General features: G+C 38.3%; 1 protein-coding gene across 8 annotated transcripts in view; it reads right to left on the bottom strand.

Moving 5' to 3' along the window:
- Window positions 1–23,300, bottom strand: part of OXR1 (oxidation resistance 1) — a 489,542-nt gene that overhangs the window by 90,198 nt on the left and 376,044 nt on the right. For 2 of the 8 annotated variants that reach the window (XM_030794885.1, XM_030794887.1), the window contains exon 1: window positions 7,127–8,760. The exons of the other annotated variants lie outside the window; for them this stretch is intronic. In XM_030794885.1, coding sequence (XP_030650745.1) covers window positions 7,127–7,325 — 199 coding nt within the window. In that variant the 5' untranslated portion in view covers window positions 7,326–8,760. Of the gene's footprint in view, window positions 1–7,126; window positions 8,761–23,300 lie in introns of those variants that run through there. 8 annotated transcript variants of the gene reach the window in all.

Below are 23,300 nucleotides of genomic sequence, written 5' to 3'. Positions count from 1 at the left end.
GTCTTTACTTACAAGTTTGCTAATGTTTTTGTGACCAGAAATATATAGTAGGAACCTAACTCTTGTTTACATCAATTAGCTTATGGTAAAATTGGTTTCTTTACACATCATTTTGCTTAAAAGTTGCAGCTTCCACAAACCTACTGATGATGTCAAAGAAGGACTTACTATACTAAACTGCATTTAAAAATTTACTATATTCTATTTCAAACACATTGCTTCTAACAAGTAAACCTCCTGAGAACTTAAATATTAAAAACCCTATACTAAGTTTTAAATATAATAAATGTTAAGTTCTTAAACATTCCAGTGGTTTCTAAGTTTAGCCAAATTGTTGCACCTTTCAACTTAAAATCCCAAGTCAAAAAACAATTACGCAAGTATGCATTTTAAACTATACTCTTAAGACTAATTTGTTGGCCACTTTTATAGGCCTAAGTCTCTGAAATAGAACAAATACCTTAAAGACCAAATACACTGATTATTCCTAGACTTAAAACAAAACTATTAATATAAGCATTTAATAAATTTCATAATTTCTATATTTACTTCTAACCTTCCCATGGATAAAAGACTTACCCACTAAGAAAAGTGTGGTTGCCAGACCAGCAGCATCAGCATTACTTAAGAACTTGTTAGAAATGCAAATTCTCAGCCACACAGAATCACAAATTCTAGGAGAGGTATTCAACAATGTTTTTCTAACAAGCCCTTCAGGAGATGATTCTGTTGCATGCTGAAGTTTGAGAATCATCAGCTTATTTTAGAGGCAGTTTTGTTCTACAACACAGATAATACAGAACTTCCTATCAGCTATCCTGTGAGACAAGCAGCAATTCTAAAACAGGCAAATCAACCTCATGCCTGAGAACCACTGAACTAAATGAAACACTATTAAGAAAGGCTAACTAGTTGGGAGTTACCACTACAGCCCACTGAGGTTGCTGATCAAGTAGAGAGTATTCTCTTCCTCCCACCCGGCTTTAGGAAAAGACACTAAAACTGGGGCCAGCTGGGGTTAACTTCTACCAACACTGTGAGTTTTTTGCTTTGTGGTGGTGGTGGTGGTGGTTGTTTTAAATAGTTACTGTAACAACTGGTACACTCCAGGTCTCTTAGAGCAATGGTCCCCAACCTTCATGGCACCAGAGACAGGTTTCACGGAAGACTATGGATTATGGACATGTGGGCAAGGGGTGGGGGATGGGGAGAGAGATGGTTTCTCAATGAAACTGTTCCACCTCAGATCATCAGGGATTAGACCTAGCATGTGCAGTTCACAATAAAGTTCACACTCCTATGAGAATCTAATGTCCCCACTGATCTAACAGGAGGCAGAGCTCAGGCAGTAATGCTTGCTCACTTGCTGCTCACCTCCCGCTGTGCAGCCTGGTTCCTAACAGGCCATGGACCAGGACTGGGGACCCCTGCCTTAGAGGCACGTGGTCTTCCTGGGTTCAAGATAAGCCATCATCTAACTCTTTTTTTTTTTTTTTTAGACGGAATTTCGCTCTTTTGCCCAGGCTGGAGTGAAGTGGCGTGATCTCAGCTCACTGCAACCTCCACCCCAATGGGTTCAAGTGACTCTCCTGCTTCAGCCTCCCAAGTAGCTGGGATTACAGGCATGTGCCACCATGCCTGGCTAATATTTCTATTTTTAGTAGAGACAGGGTTTCGCCAGGTTGGCCAGACTGGTCTCAAACTCCTGACCTCAGGTGATCCACCCGCCTCGGCCTCCCAAAGTGCTAGGATTACAGGCGTGAGACACCGTGCCCGGCCAACCATCATCTAAACTCTTAACACATCATCTGAGGTGGCAATTTCCAACCTAATATGTATCTAATTTTTCTCACACCCTCATTGGATTTTGCATTTCCAGCTCTGTCATTTTACTATCTTTCTAAGTCTAAAGAATCTTCAATGACAATCCACCCTATCCTTTATAATCTTAACTAATTTAACTTTAATACCTTACATGATAGAATTTTAATTCTTCTCACATTTTTTTCCCTATCTCAAGGACTGTAACTCTTGCAAATACTAAGAAAACACCCAAATAAATTTTGAATTTCCCACTTCTTTCTTTGGCTCAGATTTTTCAAAAGGAAAATAGGATAATAATAGTACTATCTCATCAGGTTTTTGTTAGGATTAAATAAAAAACATTTTCTCAGAGCCTGCCCCATTACAGCTATTATTCTTGCTATAGGTTGAGTACCACTTATCTGAAATGCTTGGGAACAAAAGTGTTTTGGATTTTTTTGAATCTTCCTAAAGGACAGGATGGATTTGGAGTATGGGCATTACTGATTGAGCATCCCAAATCCAAAAATCCAAAATGCTCCAAAGAGCATTTCCTTTGAGCATCATGTAGGCCCTCAAAATGTTTCAGATTTTGGACTTTCTGATTTGGGATGCTCAACCTGTATTACTACTTCTGTTATTACTAAAAGTATTATCATCATCATCATCCCATTTATTGGAATAGACATTACCCCCAATCCAAGCAAAACATGATTTTTTACACTCCCCAATATTAGGTTAGAAACCCTTGTTATATACTCCCATAATATATTTTACTTTCCATGCCCAATACCCAACACAGTTATAAATTCCTTGTCCAATGTCTATTTTCCCAACTAGATAGGATCATTAATGAACCTCAGTACCCTCACCAGTAAAATGAAAATGCTACTATTAATTACCTCATAGGGTTGTTGCTGAGGGTTAACTTGTGCGTAAGACATAGCAAGCACTATATGTTTTGCCTATTATAATTATTATTCCATGTCTTGGTTTACATTTTCCACGATTATCAAAAGTGAACCAGTAACAAGAATATCAATCTCAGGCTTCTAAACTCTTCCCCTTCAGTTACATACATTGAGTACATAGGATTTGCTTAACGTAAACCTAAAATGAAATTTCAGCAACAGGGATAATCATTTAAGAAATATTATTATTAAATAGTTTTTCCTTGACATGTCAAATAATTCAAGTCATAAAAATGTAATATGTTCCCACTTAACTTCATTTTTCATCAACTCTATTGATATACACACACATACCAGTAATACACATGCTATGAGGCAGAGCAGTTTTAGGTGCCCAGTTCAACAATTTGCAACTAAGGTCTATGGTTGGTATTACAAGATGTTAATGTCCCATATTCAAAGTTCTTTCAGAACTGTTGGCTACTGAAGTCAGCACTTCTGCATAAGAGTAGCCATTTTAGTAGAACTGTTCCATCACTGCTTCTACTACTGCTATCCACCATTGTCATCCTCCCACTAAGGGGCCAAGAAGGACTAAAATGAAAAAATGGACCCCTGCTTCTATTCCTTCTCACATCCCAACATCAGAGGAGTTACGCATCAAGAAGGGGTGGAGGGGAGTTTGTGAGAGCTAGACCACACCTCTTCTCCGCTACCAACCTAACCTGGAATGGGAACTGAGGTAGAAAGATAAATGGAGATATAAATTGAATATGAGGCTGAAATTTTTAAATAAATGGACCAAGTCTTAAATAACTGAAAGATAGTTTTAATTGCTAAAAATAAATGAAAAGAAAATATAAAAGGGCTGAGTTGTGCTCAAAGAATCCTGTCACCAAGTGGGAAAATGAGGTTAATATAATAGGACAGCTTATGATAAAAACTATTTCATGTTTATATTACAGTAAGTTGAGAGTCTACACTAGTAAAATTTATCTATATTTATTACAATATAATCTAGTGAAGTGAGTACTTTTAAAGATAATACATTGTGAGTTATCGTCATGCCCCCAAACAAGAGCTATATTTAAAGTTCAAAACAATTTTTTTAAATCAAAGCATAATGTACCCTTTAATCAGGAACAAGCATTGTATTTTAAGATGTTTCCTTTGTTATTGTTATTAACTAGATCAATGGTGTGATAATGTCCTTAATATGTCTAAGTCTCAATTACGGTTTTCCTGAGAGGGCTATAATGGTGGAGCCAGTAATCACTAAAAGCTGGTAAGAGTAAAAGCAGCCACCTTGGAGAGGAGTAAAGGAAGGAGACACTAACAGTTCAGTAAGTGGTTTGTTTATAGAAAGTGTAAACTCAGAAACATTGACCAAAGTTTTTTTTGTTTTTTGTTTGTTTGTTTGAGATGGAATCTTACTCTGTCACCCAGGCTGGAGTGCAGTGGTGTGATCTTGGCTCATGGCAACTTCCACCTCCCGGGTTCAAGCGATTCTCCTGCCTCAGTCTCCTGAGTAGCTAGGATTCCAGGAGTGTGCCACCATGCCCGACTAATTTTTGTTTTTGTTTCATTTTTGAGATGGAGTCTCGTTCTGTGGCCCAGGCTGGAGTGCAGTGGGGCGATCTCACTGCAACCTTGCCTCTTGGGTTCAAGCGATTCTCCTGCCTCAGCCTCCCGGGTAGCTGGGATTACAGGCACGCACCACCATGCCCAGCTAATTTTTGTATTTTTAGTAGAGACAGGGTTTCACCATGTTGGCTAGGCTGGTCTCGAACTCCTGACCTCAGGTGATCCGCCCGTCTCAGCCTCCCAAAGTGCTGGGATTACCGGCGTGAGCCACCGCAATTGGCTGATATTTGACCAAAATTTTATCTGGTCTATCCTTAATCTGTCAATGGTAAAACTATCTTATCAACATCATTACTGAACATGACTCCCTCCAACCCTTCTTGATGCATAACTCCTCTGATGTTGGGTTGTGAGAAAGAACAGAAACAAGGTTCTACTTTTTCATCTTAGTGGATGAAAGGAGGAATAAGATCACTAACAACAAAGGATTTCCTGGAATGCAGTCAATTTACATGTGTGAAAGTATCTGTAACATGAAATACTCCTACAATACACAGGACTTTTTAAAGAACTGAAGAAAGAATGATAGCAGGAGACTTAAGCAGCTATTAAGAGACTGAAATAACAGTAGTCTCAAGCAGAATGAGCAGAAGAAATCCTTCAAACAGACTGACAGACACTCATTCTGAAGGACACAAACACAAAGAACAACCCTAGAGCCAAAATCCATCTGAGAAGCAACTGCAAAGCACAGAATTCTCATTTTAAACAAAGGCTAGCTGGAAACACATGAAGAATCATTTATTTTTTACTTGTGTATATACATGTTGCCTCTCAAAAGTCGGCTAGTTTTCACTAATTCTGCTCCAAATGAAAATGCTCTAGAACAGAGAATTTTGAAATCACCAAATCCAACCTCATTTACAAAGGAGAAAATATAGGCCCAAAGACACTAAGTAACTTGTCCAAATTCTTTAAGGAAGTTAATGCTAGGACGTACCTGCCCACATGACTGTGGTCATACTTTGACCTCACAAGGCCTCTCTAATGTGTCAGAGATTTGGGGGCACCATGACTGTTAAAGAATATGCAATGAATACATACAGCAGCTTCAACAGAAGAGGAATACATATCACTTCTGAAGCACCATTTGAAGAGGGTGTCAGATATAGCTGTGCTCCATATATATAAACACAAAAATGTCTCTCTGCTGCCCAGTCTGGATTCTCCTCCTGGGCTCAAAGGATCTTCCCGCCCCAGCCTCCTGAGCAGAGTAGCTGGAACCACAGATACCGGCCACCGAATGAATCAGATACACGTGTTTGGGCATATTTATTAAAATACTAACCATATTCCTTTTTAGTTAAGTTACCCCATATACTTCTGAATTCTCCATCCATCTCAAGGCTGATCACACATCAACTGTTTTCAATTAGGCTACTGAAAACTCATTTTAAAAAATCCTTGATTTGAACACTTTAAAGTCCCTTTCCTATGCCTGGTCCCACCTTTAAGAGGATTGTGCATTTGGTTAACGTCCTTCAGAGCAGAAACAAAGAGTATTCCCCTGCCCTTTTCATTTCCTAATTCCATAAACAGCAATTCTAAAGATAAAAGATATTTTATGTAAAGTAAGGAAAATTTATTTTAAAGAGCTATGCTAAAAATGAGACTTTAATATTTCTTCAAAGCTTAAATTACATACCTACACACATAGATCAATAGATGTCCTCACTGTTTTACTGCTTTAAAACAACTGGCAGGGCCCAGCATGGTGGCTCCGGCCTGTAATCCCAGCACTTGGGAAGGCCCAGGCAGGAGGATCACTTGAGGCCAGGAGTTAAGACCAGCCTGGGCAACATAGCAAGACTCCATCTCTACAAAAATAAAGTAAGATAAAATTTAAAATAAAATGGCAGGATGTGAAGTTATAAACAGATTTTACACACTTTGTGCCTATGTCTATTTTCTGAACTCTCTAATGCTCATTTATTTTCATAACCCTCAAATATTAAAGCAATTAACAAAAATAAAATAAAATAAGACATGGCTAGGATGTCTGCTACCTGTTAAAGGAAGCCAAGGACACTGGAAATTACCCTATGCATTGTGCTAAAACTGTTCAGCAGCACTTCCAAAAATTCTTTAAGTTATCAATATCATGCCGCTACAAATGACTGTTTTAAAGAATGGTACAAAGCCACTGTGGTGAAAAAAATCAGCCAACACAACACAAAATAAACAGGAACTGGGAAAGTTTCTAGGTTCTGCCACCACAAGACAACGTGCAGCCGTTCAAAAAGTACACGACGCAAAAAGTCAACTAGCTTCCAATGTTAACGAAGTGTTTTATTTTACAAAGAAGTTATCTGGCTTTTTATTTTTCGGTTAGGAAGTGAATCCTAACAACTGAGAAATATCAAAGAAAAACTGACCCAAACCAAAACCAAAGCAGGCACAGCGCTCTTCAAGAATCCAAGACTGAAAACACGGACGTCATAACTAGTTCAGTCTTCACCTCCCAGTGGGAGGGAAAGAGATAATGGATCGTACCCTTGAAATACTTGGCGGGGAAAGAAAATCAAGTCTAGGTGGGGAAAGCAGGAAGAGCAGAGCAGGAAGAGCTGGCACGCAGCTGAAAGTCTTCCCTCCCCAGAGCCGAACGAGTCCTTCCTTCCTCGCCCCCGGCCGCCGCCACCCAGGCCACGTCGCCCGCCCCGACCCAGGCACACCTGCCAGGGCCGGGCCGCGACCCCTGCCCGGCGCCACGACCGCCGCCTCCCCCCAGCCCTCAGCCCAGGTCGGCCGCGCGGGAGGCGAAAGCTCACCAGGTCCCTCCGGGCTGGACGGCGCCGGGGGCCGGTGGGGCGGGGACCCGCACCCGAGGTCCCCCTGGGCGGGCTCCCTCAGGTAATCCTCGAAGCGCACCTGCCGGGCTTCGCCGCCGCCCCCAAACCCCCACAGGCGGTTGGCCGTGCCCCGCAGAAGGCGCCCACTCTTCTCGGTGAACGTGGTCAGGTACTCCATGCTGCCGCGGGGCTGGACGCAGAACCGGGGCCCAGGAGGTCGACGGTTTCGGCGGTGGCTGCCACCACTAGCACGCCCGCCGGCCCATCAGACCCGACCCAGGCGAGGCGGCTCCGCGCGCCTCACAGGAGGCGGGGAGGGGGAGGGGGCGTCCCTCTCCCTGCCCGGGGACGGACCATCAGGAAACCACGCGTCGGGGGAGCAAAAGACAGACAAAAGTTTCTGAAAAGTTTTTCTTGTGGCTTCTAAATGCCAAATGAGGCAGAACTTGGTTTGTCACATAGGTATATTCTTCCTGGAACCGATACGGGGTCAGAAAACTGGTGGCTTTTAAGCAAGCTGGACGGGTCCTCTCCGCGCATCCCCCCCACCCGCCTGGCGCCAATGGAGCTGGCCTGGCCCGCCCTGCCCCTCCCCGCCCCGTCCGCGCTCGGACCGGACTTTCAGGAGTGCAGGGGAAAAGGGTGGACGCCCAGCCTCCCGCCAGGTCAGAGGAGAGGCTAAAAATGGCCCTGGGGAGACTTTGCTGAAGTTGCATGGAGTTCGGGAGCCTAGGAGGGGTCTGCAAATAACTGTCAAAAAGTTTGAAGGGTGTGTGTTGGCTTGGGGAAAAAAGAGCGTGGAGTGCATCACATAAAACTGCTGCGGCTTGTATTTCCTTTTTTTTTTTTTTTTTTTTTTATGTTTAAGGACGGCGGAGATGCTTTCAACGTAAGACTGCAATCATAATTAAAACATGAATAGTAACATTTTAAGTTCGTTGTGCCATTATGAACTCATGTTAGTGTTGGACATTTTATGATCCCAGTCCTGTTGAGGCAGCGTAATTGAGGGATTTAGTTTGCAGATCTACCTTTCAGGGACAAAGAACCTAGACAGGGAAAGAGCAGTAACTTTTGACAGAAATTTTGCTTCCTGTGAGATCTGGTTATTCTCTTCCTTTCACATCTGTTTGTAGTTCTTTTAGTTTTCCCAGGCATTAAATAAATTAAGCCCTTTTTCTTGGAATGACCAATATATTAATATATTGGGGGGAAAAAAGATTTGAATTACTTAGGAAGTTGATGAACTACCCACTCCAACAATAGAGTCCTGAAAATCAGGCTTAAGCTTTTGGCCAAACTACTAAAGATTATCCCTCCTGACAAACACACACCCTCTTTTTTTTTTAAACCAGTTGACATCTTTTTTGCATCATCACCATTTTCAGTTTAGATTCTTACTAGGTGGGATAAATTTCACCAATCTAATATCAGCCATCACCATTATGCCTGGTGAAAAATACAGAATGTCTGGGCTGCACCCTCAAAGTAATTCGGTGTTTATGGGAAAGGGGCCCAGGAGAATCTGCATATCCAGCAATCCATGTTTTCAGGGTTGTGGCTTGGGAAAGAACTGATCCAGACTTCTGACTTCCTAAGGACCTATTTTGTAGATGTTGCAATGGACGGAATGTTTGTGCTTTCCCTTAAATTCATTTGTTAAAATCCTAACCCCGATGTGATGGTATTAGGAGGTGGGGCCTTTGGGAGGTAATTCATGAGCATAGAGGCCTCATGAATGCAATTAGTGCCCTTATAAAAAAGGGACCCAGAGAGCTGTCTCCATCTTTCTGCCACATAAGAATACAAAAATACAGCAGTTTGCAAACCAGAAGAAGGTCCTCACCAGAAACCAACTATGCTGGCACCCTGATCTTGGACTTCTAGCCTCCAGAACTGTGAGAAATAAATGTGTGTTTATAAACCAGTCAGTCAGTCTATGGTGCTTATATTATAGCATCTGGAACGAGCTAAGACAGCTACTAAGTAGCATTCCATTTGACAAGGAAGACTTAATTAACCATGCACACTACTTCTGAGTTCAATGAAAGAGAAGCTCGGTAAGTATTAAAAATCAAATTTCAATGACTTAGTCTAATTCTCATTAATAATTTAAATTATTTTTCTAAGATATGTTTTACATCTTCTAAAAATTTACCGGTTTGTTATAAGCATATCCAATTAATGCTTGAGATTTTACCTGATTAGATCTGCACTTTTACATCCAACATTTGCAGGAACCTTCATTCTACCAGTTCAAATCCAGTTTTACAGGTAGTTAACCCATCTGTTTTGGGGTTTTTTTCCTGCTTCTATTTCATAGAAGGCTAGAGGTGCTGGAGAAAAATGTATAACCTTGATGACTGAATGCCTTACAATCTTTGATTTAAACTCGGCTGAGTCGTAATGTCTCTAAAATCCTTCTATTCATATAGTCAGTGTTCTCTTTTATTCTCTATATTTGTTGACTGAACTGTCATCATTCTCCTGAAGTTACCAAATTCATCACTTGAACATGTTACTTTGCCTTCTACATGACCCAGAAAATCATAGGCCATCAAATATGAACATTCATTTTTCTTTCCTTTTTCTCTTCAATCTACATCAAGTTGCTCTCCCTATCTTGCTTTAGAAGGAGGTCTTTATTCCTGTCCATACCTTTCTTCCAAATTTTTTTTTGATAGTCTAATTATGTTGTCTGTGACTTGCCAGCTTTATTATTCCTCTCTGTTCCTTTTCACTATATTTCCTTTCCTCTTATCCTTCCTCTATCAGCCACATAAATCACTCTCAGCCTTAAAAAAAGCTTGCTTATATACCATGCCTGCTTTTTCACGCTACCTTTTGCCTCATTAAAAAAAAAAAAAGCCGGGCGCAGTGGCTCACGCTTGTAATCCCAGCACTTTGGGAGGCCGAGGCGGGTGGATCACGAGGTCAGGAGATCGAGACCAGGTGAAACCCCGTCTCTACTAAAAAAAAATACAAAAAATTAGCCGGGCTTGGTGGCGGGCGCCTGTAGTCCCAGCTACTCGGAGAGGCTGAGGCAGGAGAATGGCGTGAACCCGGGAGGCGGAGCTTGCAGTGAGCCGAGATTGCGCCACTGCACTCCAGCCTGGGCGACAGAGCGAGACTCCGTCTCAAAAAAAAAAAAAAAAAAAACTTTATTGATAAGTAATTTAAGTACTGTAAAATTCACCTGTTAAAATTACATAGTTCACCTTATAACAATTCAGGGTTATAAAGCCATCATCAAAATGTAATCTTTGAACCTGAACATTTCCATCACCACAAAAAGAAACTTTTTACCATCCGTAGTCACGTCCCAGTCACACTTGCAGCCCTAGGCAACCACTAGTCTATTTCTGCCTCAGTGGATTTGCCTTTTATAGACATTTCATATAATGCTTGGTCTTTGGCGTCTGGCTTCTTTCACTTAATGTTTCTGAGGCTTCTTCATGTTGTAACATGTATTGGTAGTTCATTCCTTTTTACTGCCAAATAACATTACATTTAATAAGATATACCACAATTTATTGATCCATTCATTCATTGATTGTTCATACCTTGCAGCTATTATGAATAATGTTGTTAGGAACATCTAGGTAATTAAGTTTTTTTGTTGACCTGTTTTCATTTCACATATATACATAGAAGTGAAACTGCTGGTCAAAATGGTGGCTTTCAATGTGCAAAAAGGTTAAATTTTGATGAAGTCCAATTTATCAATATTTTTATCACATCTGTGCTTTGCGTTGTATCTAAGAAATCATTGACTAATCCAAAGTTCGAAGATTAACTATTATGTTTTTTCTATGAGTTTTATTTTATTTAGCTCTTATATTAGGTCTTTGATCTACCATAGGTCTTTGACCTAATATAGGTCTAATATAGGTCTTTGATCTTATATACGTCTTTAATCTATTTTGGGTTAATTTTCAGGTTTGATGTGAGGAAGTGGTCCAAATTCATTCTTTTATGTGTGGCTGTCCAGTTGTTCCAGCACCATTTATTGGAAAGATGATTTTTTCCCCCATTGTCTTTGCATCTTTATCAAAAATTAATTGACCTTAAATACAAGGTTTTATTTCTGGACTCTCAATTCTATTCCTAAACCCATGCCAATACCATGCTATCTTGATTACTGTAGCTTTGTAGTAAGTTTTGAAATTGGAAAGTGTGAGTCTTCCCATTTTGTTCTTCATTTGGAAGACTGTTTTGGCTATTCTGAATCCTTTTCATTCCATATGAATTTTAGGATTACCTTGTCAATTCTTCAAAGAAAAATGTCAGTTGTAATTTTGATAGGGATTGCATTAAATTGGTAGATCAATATGGGAAGTATTGCTATATCTTCCATAAACAAAAGGATGTCTTTCCATTTAGGTAGATCTTCAGTTGCTTTCAGCAATGTTTTGTGCTTTTCATTGTATAAATCTTGTACTTTTTTGTGACATACATTAGTAAGCGTTTTATTTTTTGTTGGTATTGTGAATAGATTTTTTTTAGATTGCCATTGCTAGTATACAGAAATAAAATTGATTTTTGAATACTGTTCTTGTATCTTACAACCTTGCTGGACTCATTAATAAATTCTTGTCATTGTTAAATGGATTTCTTAACATTTTCTCTATATAAGTACATGTTTTCTGTAAATAAAGATGGTTTTGTTTTTTCCCTTCCAATTCAGGTGCCTTTTTTTTCTTGCCTAATTGCCCTGGTTAGAACTTTCAGTACAATACTAAATAGAAGTTGTGAGAGCAGATATTGTTTTATTCCTAAATTTGGAGAAAACGCATTGAGTCTTTCACAATTAAGTATGATATTATACGTTGCTTTTTTGTAGATGCCCTTACTCTAGTTTAGGAAGCACCATTCTATTCCTAATTTCTAATTTTTTTGTCATAAATGGACGTTAGATTTTGTCAAATGCTTTTTCTGCTTCTGTTGATATAATATTGTGCTTTTTGTCCTTTATCCTGTTAATATAATGTTTGCATTAATTAATATTTGTATGTTAAATGAACCTTGCCTTCCTTAGATAACCTTCAGAATGTATAATATGATGCTTGATTTGGTTTGTTGGTATTCTGTTGATGATTTTTTTGTCTATATTCATAATAGATAATTATATTGGTTTATACTTTTCTTCCTTTGTGATATCCTCGTCTGGCTTTGGTATTTGGGTAATACTGGCCTCTTACAATGAATTGAGAAGTGTGCCATCCTTTTCACTTTTTTGGAAGAGTTTCTGAAGGATTGTTACTAATCATTCTTTAAATGTTTAGTATAATTCACCATTGAAGCCATCTGGCCCTAGGCTTTTCTTTCTGGTAATATTTTAAATTACTATAAGCATTTACCTCATATATATATATATATATATATATATTCTATTTCTCCTTGTGTCAGTCAGTTTTGGTAGTTTTGTCTTTCTAGGAATTTGTCCATTTAATGTAAGTCATCTAATTTGTTGTTCATAGTATTCCTTTATAATCCTGTTCATTTCTCTGATTTATATTAATATCAGCTGTTTTACTCCTAATTTTAGTAATTTGAGTCATCTCTGTTTTTTTCTGCTCAATCTAAATCTTTGTCAATTTTGTTACTCCTTGCAGAGAGCCAACTTGAGGTTTCATTAATGAGGTTTCTCTGTTTTCCTATTTCCTATTCCATTAATATCCATGCTAATCTTTATAATTTCCTTCTTTCTATTTGTTTTGTGTTTAGTATCTTCTGTTCTTCCCTCCAACCTCCCTAGTTTCATAAGGCAGAAAGTTAGGCTATTGATTTGAAATCTTTTTTTATAATATAGGTTTTTACAGCTACATACCTCATTAGTTCTATCCCATAAATTTTGGTATATTGTACTTTAGTTTTTATTTATCTCAAAGTAATTTTCCTTATGACTTATTATTTGACTCATTGGCTATTTAGGAGTATGTTGTTTAATTTCCACATATTTGTGAATTTCCCAAATTTCTTTGTGTTTTTGACTTCTAACTTAATTTTACTGTAGTTGGAGAACATACTTGGAATGATACCCCCATCCTTTCAAAATCATTGAGTCTTTTTTATGGCCTAGTTTATAGTCTATCCTGGATAATATTCCATTTCCTTCATTTTTAAGCCTTCCATTCATCACTGAATTTCTTGAAAATCCGTATTTGCTGCCTCTCTTAAGCTGCTCACTCTCAGCAAATTGTCATCCATTCATTCAGCTTTAGTAAATGCCTACTCAGCACTAAGATAGAGAGTCCCTATTTCTATGGCACTTTCAAGCTGATGGTACACTCCCAAAGATCACCAGTGCCAGCACAAGATGTTTTTGTGCAATTAGAAAGAGATATCCCTGCAAATAGACACATTACAAAAAGGCATCTCTAATCCAAAAATGAAATTAAGGAAATAATTCCATTTATAGTAGCATCAAAAAGACAAAAATACTTAGAAATAAATCTAACCAAGGAGGAACAAGACATATACTGAAAAATACAAAACATAATTGAAAGAAGTTAAAGAAAATCTAAATAAATGGAAAGACATCCCATATACATGGACTAGAAAACTTAATATTGTTAAAATGGCAATTCAGAAATCAATACACAGATGCAATACATTCCCTATCAAAATTCCCCTGCTTTATTTACAGATATGGAAAGTCCCATCCTCAAATTCATATAGAACTGCAAAGAGCCCCAAAGAACCAAAACAATATTGAAAAAGAAAAACAAGAATTGGGGGACTCATATTTCCCAATTTCAAAACTTTCTTCAAAGTTACAGTAATCAAAAACCCTAGTACTGGCATAAGAATAGATGTACAGATCAGTGAAATAGAATTTAGGGTTCAGAAGTAAACACATACATTTAGGGAAAACAAACTGATTATCAACAATGATGCCAACCAAGGCCGTTTAATGGGGAAAAATAGTGGCTTCAATAAATGGTGCAGTAACAACTCCATATTCACATACAAAAGAATGAGATTAAACCCTTACTTCACACCATGGACAGAAATGAACCCAGAATGGATTAAAGACATAAGTGTATGACTTAGAACTATTAAATTCCTAGAAGAAAACATAGGGTAAATCTTCATGATCTTGGAATTGGCAGTGGACTCAGAGATTACACCAAAGGCATAAACAACAAATTTGCTTCATTACTAATAAGAGGAATGCAAATATTTGCTAATAAATACCATTTTCTTCTATGCGGGTGGTGAAGATCAAAAAGTTTAAAACCATTTTGGTAACAGTGGGTGGAAACTACCACTTTCATATATTACTAGTAGGGGAGTGAAGAATGGTACTACCATTTTGCAGGATCATCAAAGAGGGTCATTTTGCAGGATCTATCAACATTTTTAAAGCACACTCCTTTTGACTCAGTGTCTTCACTTCTTGATATTTATCCTATTGATGTATGAAATGATGCAATTTTCTATTTGCAATAGCAAAATGTTGAAAATAACCTAAGTGGTGACTAATAAAGAAATGATTAAATACAATATGACATGTCCATATAATGGAATATTAATTATTCAGCCATTAAAAATAACTACACAGTTCCTGGTATAACTGATTATGAAAGAATCTTGTAAAAAGTATTTTTAAGGGGGAAAGCAAGATACAGAACACCACATGTGGTATGCTTCAATTTTTGAAAACAATGTAAAGTATGTGTAGTTATTCACATACAAATAAAACATTTCTGTTAGTATGTATAAGAACTTAGTAATGGTGGTCGCTTTCTGAGAAAAGAAGTGGGTGGCTTAGGGTGTGATGAGAGAGAACCTTAATTTTCACTGTGTGTGGAATATGCATGTATCACCTATTCAAAAATGATTTTTTAAGTTAAAAAGGACCTGTTTCCCATAAGCCCATTCTGTCTTCTAGGAGCTTGCTAGACTGTCCACTGTCAATTTGACTGTCATTCAGCTCCTATGAAAGGCATTTGAGATAGACTGCATTTCTCAATCATCAGTAAGAAAAATGTGATCTTTCTTAAGTTGTCTAAGAGTTACAGGCATATCAAGTTAGGTCATCTGTAGTCAGTCTATCTAAGGCATGTCTCATCATTAAGAACATGGGCCCTAAGTCTAACTTCAGATTCTGGCTTTGCCACTTACTAGCAGCGTAATGGGAAAGTAACTGACTTAGCCTCTCTCTCCCTCAGGTTCATTACCTGTAAAATAGAGATAATATAGAGATGTCGGGAAGATTTAATAACATCATGCAAGCAATATGCCTACAAGAGTGCCTGTAAAACATTAAGCCTTGGTAAATGTGAGCTATAATGCTTCCTATAAAATACCTTATCAAGTTATACCATTAGTGTTATATTCTGAATTTTATTGAAGTTCAATGCAAGAAATAATTGTGTGAGGAACTGATATTGAAGACATTATTCATTATGTTGTTATTTAGTGTATATAATTAAAAAATATTTTTGGCCGGGTGCGGTGACTCACACCTGTAATCCCAGCACTTTGGGAGGCCAAGGTGGGCAGATCACCAGGTCAGGAGATCGAGACCATCCTGGCTAACACAGTGAAACCCCGTCTCTACTAAAAATACAAAAAATTAGCCGGGTGTGGTGGCGGGCGCCTGTAGTCCCAGCTATTTGGGAGGCTGAGGCAGGAGAATGGCGTGAACCTAGGAGGCGGAGGTTGCAGTGAGCCGAGACCGTGCCACTGCACTCCAGCCTGGGTGACAGAGCAAGACTCCGTCTCAAATATATATATGTATATATATTTTGACAGATATTTAGAATTTTATGTCACGAAAAATCCTTGTGAAGACAGGACAGGCATTCATTAACCAAATAATACATGTTATCATCTTGTCTTAAGTTTCAAATACAATGACCATTTTTTTTTTTTTTCCAAAAAGGTAGAACTACCTTGCCATTTCCTTTGCTTAGTAGTTTCTGGTCTCATTGAAATTATTGTTTTTTACTAGATGTTTAAATTAAAAGGACAATATATAACTGGGTACATGCATATGGGAAAACAAAACTATAGTACAGAAGGCTATATAATAGTAAATTTGTTACATCCTTCCTGAATCAACCTCTACAGCTTTGTGTATATCCTTCTGTAAATTTTGTATGCATATATTTACATAGGGGTTAGTATGTGTATATATGCGTGTGTGTTGCTTTAAAAAAAAAACACCCACACAAATGGGAACATATTGTGTCCACAATTTTGTTGTTGTTGTTGTTTTCTTGTTTGAGATAGGGTCTTACTCTGTTGTCCAGGCTGGCATGCAGTGGTGTGATCAGGGCTTACTGCATCCTCGACCTCCTGGGATCAATCCATCCTCCTGCCTCAGCCTCCTAAGTAGCTGGGACTATAGGCACATGCTATCACACCCAACTAATTACTGTAGTTTTTGTAGAGACAGGGTTTTGCCATGTTGCCCAGCCTGGTCTTCAACTCCTGGGCTCAAATGATCTGCATGCCTCTGTTTCCCAAAATGCTGTGATTACAGGCATGAGCCAAGGCACCTGGCCCATGTCCACAGTTTTATACAAATATTTTTACTTCACTTTGTCTTAGACACCTTTCCATATCAATTTCTATTAGTTCTCCTTCATTCTTTTTACAGTTTCCAAGTTCAATTTATTATTATCTGTTGGAAAAGCCTTTTGTTGTTAGTTGCTAGAATATTTAATTTAATTACATCACATTTACTTCCAAAAAAATTGTAAGGAAAGCAACTATTAATAAGTTGGAAACTTGTGCACTACTGTATGTAGGTTCTTTAGTTAAACCACTCCCCAAAATGCTTTAAGAAATTCTGCCCCTGCCCCCGCAGCACTATTCCTTAAAGGAAACATTGTTCTTTTAATTGTGGAATCTTAAATAGAAAAATTTCAAGTAAGACAATGGTTTCTAAAAATATGAAGAAAAATGACATGAAAACTAGGCAAATGGCTCTGATTTTATATTTTTATACTAAAAGAATATCATCAGTAACCTAAAAATAATTAGAACCAGATTAACAAAAACGTTGGTTTGTAATGTTTATATTTTCTTAATTGTTAGATGAATTAAATGATTCCTATTTTAAGGGGAGTATTCTTCGATTGCTTGTTTACATTGGCCAATGACTGAAGTTCTGTTTAATGTTCAGTCTTCTCAAACTTTTTGTTCCTGCCCCAGCTCCCATCTCTGTCAGTCATCCTATATATCAAGCTCTCTGAATTCAAGCTCACTTCTTTATCTTTTTCTGAAGATGACATGAAATGGTTTTTCTACTAACAACCATTCCCTGGCATACTTCCTGGCTCACTAAAACTATTATGAGTAGCCACAACATTGTGTTCATTACTTTTTAAAATACTTTTTAACACAGATAAAATTATTGAATTTTAGGAAATAAAAGAAGCAGAACTGTAACATCCTGAGAAAACACAGAGACATTGAAGTATATGAGCACGATGCATCTGCAAATCTTTAAGCAAAATGGTAAAAGTGAGACCTGTGTTCTCATTATAAGGCTAGCTATATTAATAAACTCAGAAAATAACAATTGGATCTTAAAAGAACAAAATGAAAAAATAATTTTCTCCAGTAACAAGTTATATCTACCTGTCAACTATTTCATAAGATAGAAATGTTAGGGTTGGGCATGATAGCTCACACCCGTAATCTAAGCACGTTGGGAGGCCGAGGCCAGAGGATCGCTTGAGGCCGGAAGTCAGCACTCAAATTTCTGATATGATAAGCAGAACCACTGATGGAATCAGTAAAGCAGACTGACATTCTGACACTAAACTAAGCAAAGAGATTTTGTAAGTTTAGAAACTAAGGCATGAATCTATTATACAGTCACTACATCTGCATCTGCCAGTAAACCTAAAGCTTAACTTCATAGACAAATTTGCTACATTAAAATTGACTCTTTTTTTTTATTTAAAGCATTTATGTGTTTTTCGCCACTAAAATGGTTTATGCTAGCATTCAAATTCCTTATCATATGTGAGACTGCCACCTGTGTCCCAAATGACCACAAAGAGGAAGAATGTGGGTTATTGTTTGAATATAATCATGATCACAGCATTGAAGAGTATATGATAGAGATTTAATATGGCCTTTCAATAGACTGGGACAGAGTCTAATATTAATTTTGTAAAAAGTTCCCCTCTAGAAGATACCAACCTTGGATATAATAATTACAAACGCGACTAAAAACCAAGTAATTTTCTCTCAATTCTGAAAATTGTCCAAAAGGTGTTAACTCCCTCACTCGTCAGAAAAACACTGCATGGCAGTCAAGCCGTCAGAAAAACACTGCATGGCAGTCAAGCCAAGCAAGGATTCAGGAATAGCATTGTTAACAATTATAATTGAAACTTGGGTCACAATAACTGACATCAACTTACCATAGAATTATTCCAGTTCTATTTTTAATCCTATTGAAGACAGTAATTACAATGATATAATTACAGCCCCCAAATACTCCATACCTGGAATGTGGCAGCTTCTGGAGCTTTTGGATCAGTTTCACTCAGCTCATTGGACAAGTGCCAATTGGTATTACCAATGGTGCCTAAAGTTCTGAAAACTCAAAAAAGCTTTAAAAACCTTGAGGAACAATAGCTCATCAGGACATCTAAAGAGTAATGTTACATCATGAAGACAAACATTCTCATTTTCTTTCAGATTTCTTTTCTTGCCTGCACTTTCTTTGAGGTTGCAGTACAGAGTGCATGTCTACAGAAGGTACTGTATGCATAGCTATGAGGAGGTCTTACCCTTTGTCTTTTTATCTCTCTGGGCCCTTCTTCTCTACCCTTGTTCTTCCTCTTCTCCTCTCTTAATTCTATAATGGGTCTTCACATGTTGCTGTACCTTCTCATGTTACTTGAATAGAATTTTGATACTTAATCTGAAAAGCTGATAAATGAAAACATTTGTTTTGTGGTATATTAAGTACTTTATTCAAATTATTAATTTCACATATTTTAAAGTTACATAGCTTTTAGCTAAATTTTTGGATAATTTCCCTATCTTTGTTTTTATTAAAGATAATAGGGCCAAGCGCGGTGGCTCATGCCTGTAATCCCAGCACTTTGGGAGTCCGAGGTGGGCAGATCACCCTGAGGTCAGGAGTGTGAGACCAGCCTGGCCAACATAACGAAAACCCATCTCTACTAAAAATTACAAAAATTAGTCAGGATTAGTGGTGTGCATCTGTAATCTCAGCTACTTGGGAGGCTGAGGCAGGAGAATCATTTGAACTTGGGGGGACGGAGGTTGCAGTGAGCCGAGATCACACCACTGTACTCTAGCCTGGGCAACAGAGTGAGACTCTGTCTCAAAAAAAGAAAAAAAAAGATAATAGAGAAAAAGGAAGATAAACAGGCAAAATAATACTGGAAAAACCTAAATCTGTTGCTAGCACGCTTCCAGCTTTAACCTGTAACCAGTAGTTAGGTAGTTTTTTTTGTTTTTTTTTTTTTTCCTTCTGTTGGGGGAAAGTCTATACCTGGGGCTGTGTCAATACAAGATGAAATGAAGTACAACAATAAAAAGAGAGCCTACCTATAAGTTCATCCATCTCAGAGAAAGTGCTGGGTAGCAATGACAAATTTTTATCAACTGTCCAAATGTTTCAGCCATGATGCATGAACAGCAAACTCCTAATGCTGTACATAATGTTTGAAAAGAGTAGAACTTATTCCTCTTCCCAAAGTAGATGGAAGTTCCCTAACTCCCCACCTCCCCATACCAAACACAATCTGGGAAAGATGCTAATAACCCCAGGTGAATCAGCCCAAAGGCAGTCAGCATATAGGAAGAGAAACTCAAACCTAGATGGTCAATCTTTAAATGATCCAGCACTGACTAGACAGGTTTAATTTTCAAACAGAATCATGCACTGGTCATTTTATCCTGTTGCAGATCTACTCTAAATTCTCAAGTCTTCCTAGAGAGCAGTAGACACAGCAATATAACCAGATTCAAAACTCAAATCTGTGCTGCCCTAACAGGCTTGAAGGAAAGTTGGATCATTTCTAATTGCCTCTCAAGAGAGAAGCAGGGCATGCCTAGGCACCTCAGCCCCACCTACTATCCAGAGGCTCATATGGGTGCCAAGCTGGCTATACAGCCACCAACACCAGTAGAATTTATCCAATGCATTGAACAAGGACTGGTTGGCAACCACTTTGTACCTACCCTACTGGTTTTCTAGGAGTCAGGAAGGAAGGGGTGGGGATAAGATTCTTAAATATACAGAGACATCAACAACATTGTTAGGCCCTCAGACTGAGCTGGTTCTGCTAACACACTGCATGATATGTAAGCACATGCATTTATGTTTGCTCATTAGAGCCTATACATTATGTAGTAAAATGAAATCTCCCAGCTTCTACTTTACCCCCTCTTTAATCTATCTCCAACACTGCAGCCAGGGTAATCTTAAATCCACCAATCTAAGTAATGTCTTTTCTCCGCTTTAAAAACACTCCTTGTTCACAGCAGCAGCCTGTTGATAATGAGAATCAGCTGTGGAACTTTTTAAAAAATCAAAATTCTCCAACTATACGCAGAGATTCTGGTTCCATGGCTGTAGGGTGGGGAACTCAGGAACCTAAATTTTTAAATTATGAACCACGTTTGTGACCTGCTACTTTAGTTCTTCCAAATGGTTTTTGCATATTTAGTTCATATGAGTCACACAATGACTTCCGAAAAAGGTCCATGAGACTAGATCTGGCAACCACCGAGCAGTGATGTATGTGTTTCACATACGTGTGCAAAGAACAGGCGCTGTTTAAAACTGCCAGTGTTTTACGCTCCAGGTGCCTCGGCCCCCGCCTCAGCAGCTAAGGATATGACGTGCACAGGATGGTACAGCTACAAGATGGTGGAGCCTCCATCAGTCTGGATCCTTATGTAACTATATGGATCAGAGCCCCTGCTCCCAATACCACCCAAAATTGTATATGTAAGAGGAACAAGAAATACATCAAAAAATATACACCTATTTCAGCGAGTCACTTAGGTTTAAGGGTTCATTTGGCATCACAGCGTAAGCTTAGCTTATTTTGACTGATAGGTTTCGCAAATGATTAAGTTACATTTTTAATGATACATTAATATGCTAAAGATCACCTGATTTGTTAATGATTTTGCTTTTCAATTGTCTCTTGCCATGTCTATATTCTGAAAAGTATTCTGAGATTGCAAAACTATTCATTTACCTTTTGTGTATGTGAATAAATATTTTCTTAATACAACCAGAGGAAAACCAACAACAAAAGCAAAATGGGGAGAATGCGGAGTTGCTAAAGCTAAAAAGAATCTGTCGATCATTTATACTCCCAGTTTAAAAATTTGGTTTCCTATCAGGCTTATTCTCTCAATAAATAGCTTTATAATCAGAAAATGTAAATTTGAACTTGTAAAACACATGTAGGCTCGTAAAATGCCATTTTTATGTTTTACATATTGTTCTCCCATAAAAGTACACTAGAAAATGGTTGAAAAGAATTGCTTTAAGAGCTACAAAGAATACATCTCAATTGTCTTTCACACAATGCCCTTAACATACTAATAGCAACCTTAACCATAATACATGAGCGGGGCCTTGGTGTTTATCTAGTCAAGCCTTTCATTTTTATAGATTGGGTCACCAAGGCCTAGAGAGGTCAAGTGTACCTCTCAAGGTCACACACTGGCAAAAGAACAGAGCCAGAACACAGGGTTTGCCCACGGGAAATGCTGCCACATGACGTTTCCCTCCATCTTTTATTCAAGCAATTAACTGTTACTCTCTCAGTTCACCCAAACATTTGGTTAAAGTGGCATGATGTCCCACAGAGGATTTTCCGGCTGTGAAAGCTAGGTCAAACTATTGACTTATTTATTTATTGAGATGTAGCTTTCTAATCCGTAAAATAAGAGCAAATAGTGCCTAACTTGGAGCTCTTCTATGATTAGAAAGGACATGATGTATGTATGGTGTCAGGCCCATTGTTCTTTGGCTGTAAATAAAAAGAAAAAATTCTATTGATTCCCTTCAGAATTTCAGCCTGTTCTTCTAGACCAGGGAACAGCAAACTATGGCCCATGAACCAAATCTGGCCGGCCACCTGTTTTTATAAATTCGGTTTCATTTGAACACAGCCATGCCCATTCATTTATGTATTGTCTGCGGCTGCTTTGGGACTATACCAGCAGAGCTGACTAGTGTGACAGAGACTTTATGGCCCAAAAAGCCTAAAATATTTGCTCCCTGGCCCTTTTCAGAAAAATTCTATTGGACTATATTCTAAACTGTTGGGATCATTTTGATTCTTTCACTCACAGTGTCATTTGGTATCCCTAATTACTGAGTCAACCACAGATTTGCCTCTGTTAAGGTTGTTCATAAAAATGTTTAATGAGACATGAGAAAGGAAAGTCACAAGACACAGATCAACTTACACCTTCAAGGATGACAATGACTACCACTCATTGAACACATTAATCTGAAGAAGTATGAATCCACTAAATGCTACCATCACCCAGACAGAACTCATTTATCAACAATGCCACATATTAGTTAAACATCTTTCTAATACACAGAAGATGAGGTACAGACTCCAAGTGATCACTGCTTTCCCCTCTGAAATGGTTTCAAGTCTATGATGTTTCTATATCCTTCAACTCCATTTCAATAGCATTTAAAAAATTTGGGCTATTCACCTAACTACAGTTTTCTGGCAGATCTCTCATTATCCAGCCACAGAATGGCTAGCTGTAACCAAACCTGATTCTTCTTTTTTCTGGGCACATAGTGACCCTATATTTCCCAGATTCCTTTTTGGGCAGCAGTGCTCAAGTGATTATTTTTTAGCCAATGGAAGGACTGCAAAAATGATGTGTGCTACTTCCAGGCCTAGCCAAAGAGAGTCCCCATTGGTGATCTCCATGCTCTTTTCTTTTCACATACTTGTAGCAGATGAACATGGTGACTTGAGAAGCCATTTATTAAATATGACAGAGCCTTGAGATAGAAGATACCTGGCTCTTTGAACCCACCCTTAGTGGAGAGCCACCACCACCCAGGAACTCCAAATGTAGACTCAAACAAGAATAAACTTCTCTTGTATTTAAGCCATTTTATATATTTTGAAGTTTGTTATAGGAGGGA

This window comes from Nomascus leucogenys, chromosome 16, assembly GCF_006542625.1.
Source record: "Nomascus leucogenys isolate Asia chromosome 16, Asia_NLE_v1, whole genome shotgun sequence".
Lineage (NCBI taxonomy): Eukaryota > Metazoa > Chordata > Mammalia > Primates > Hylobatidae > Nomascus > Nomascus leucogenys.
This window is presented reverse-complemented; position numbering and strand designations above follow the sequence as displayed.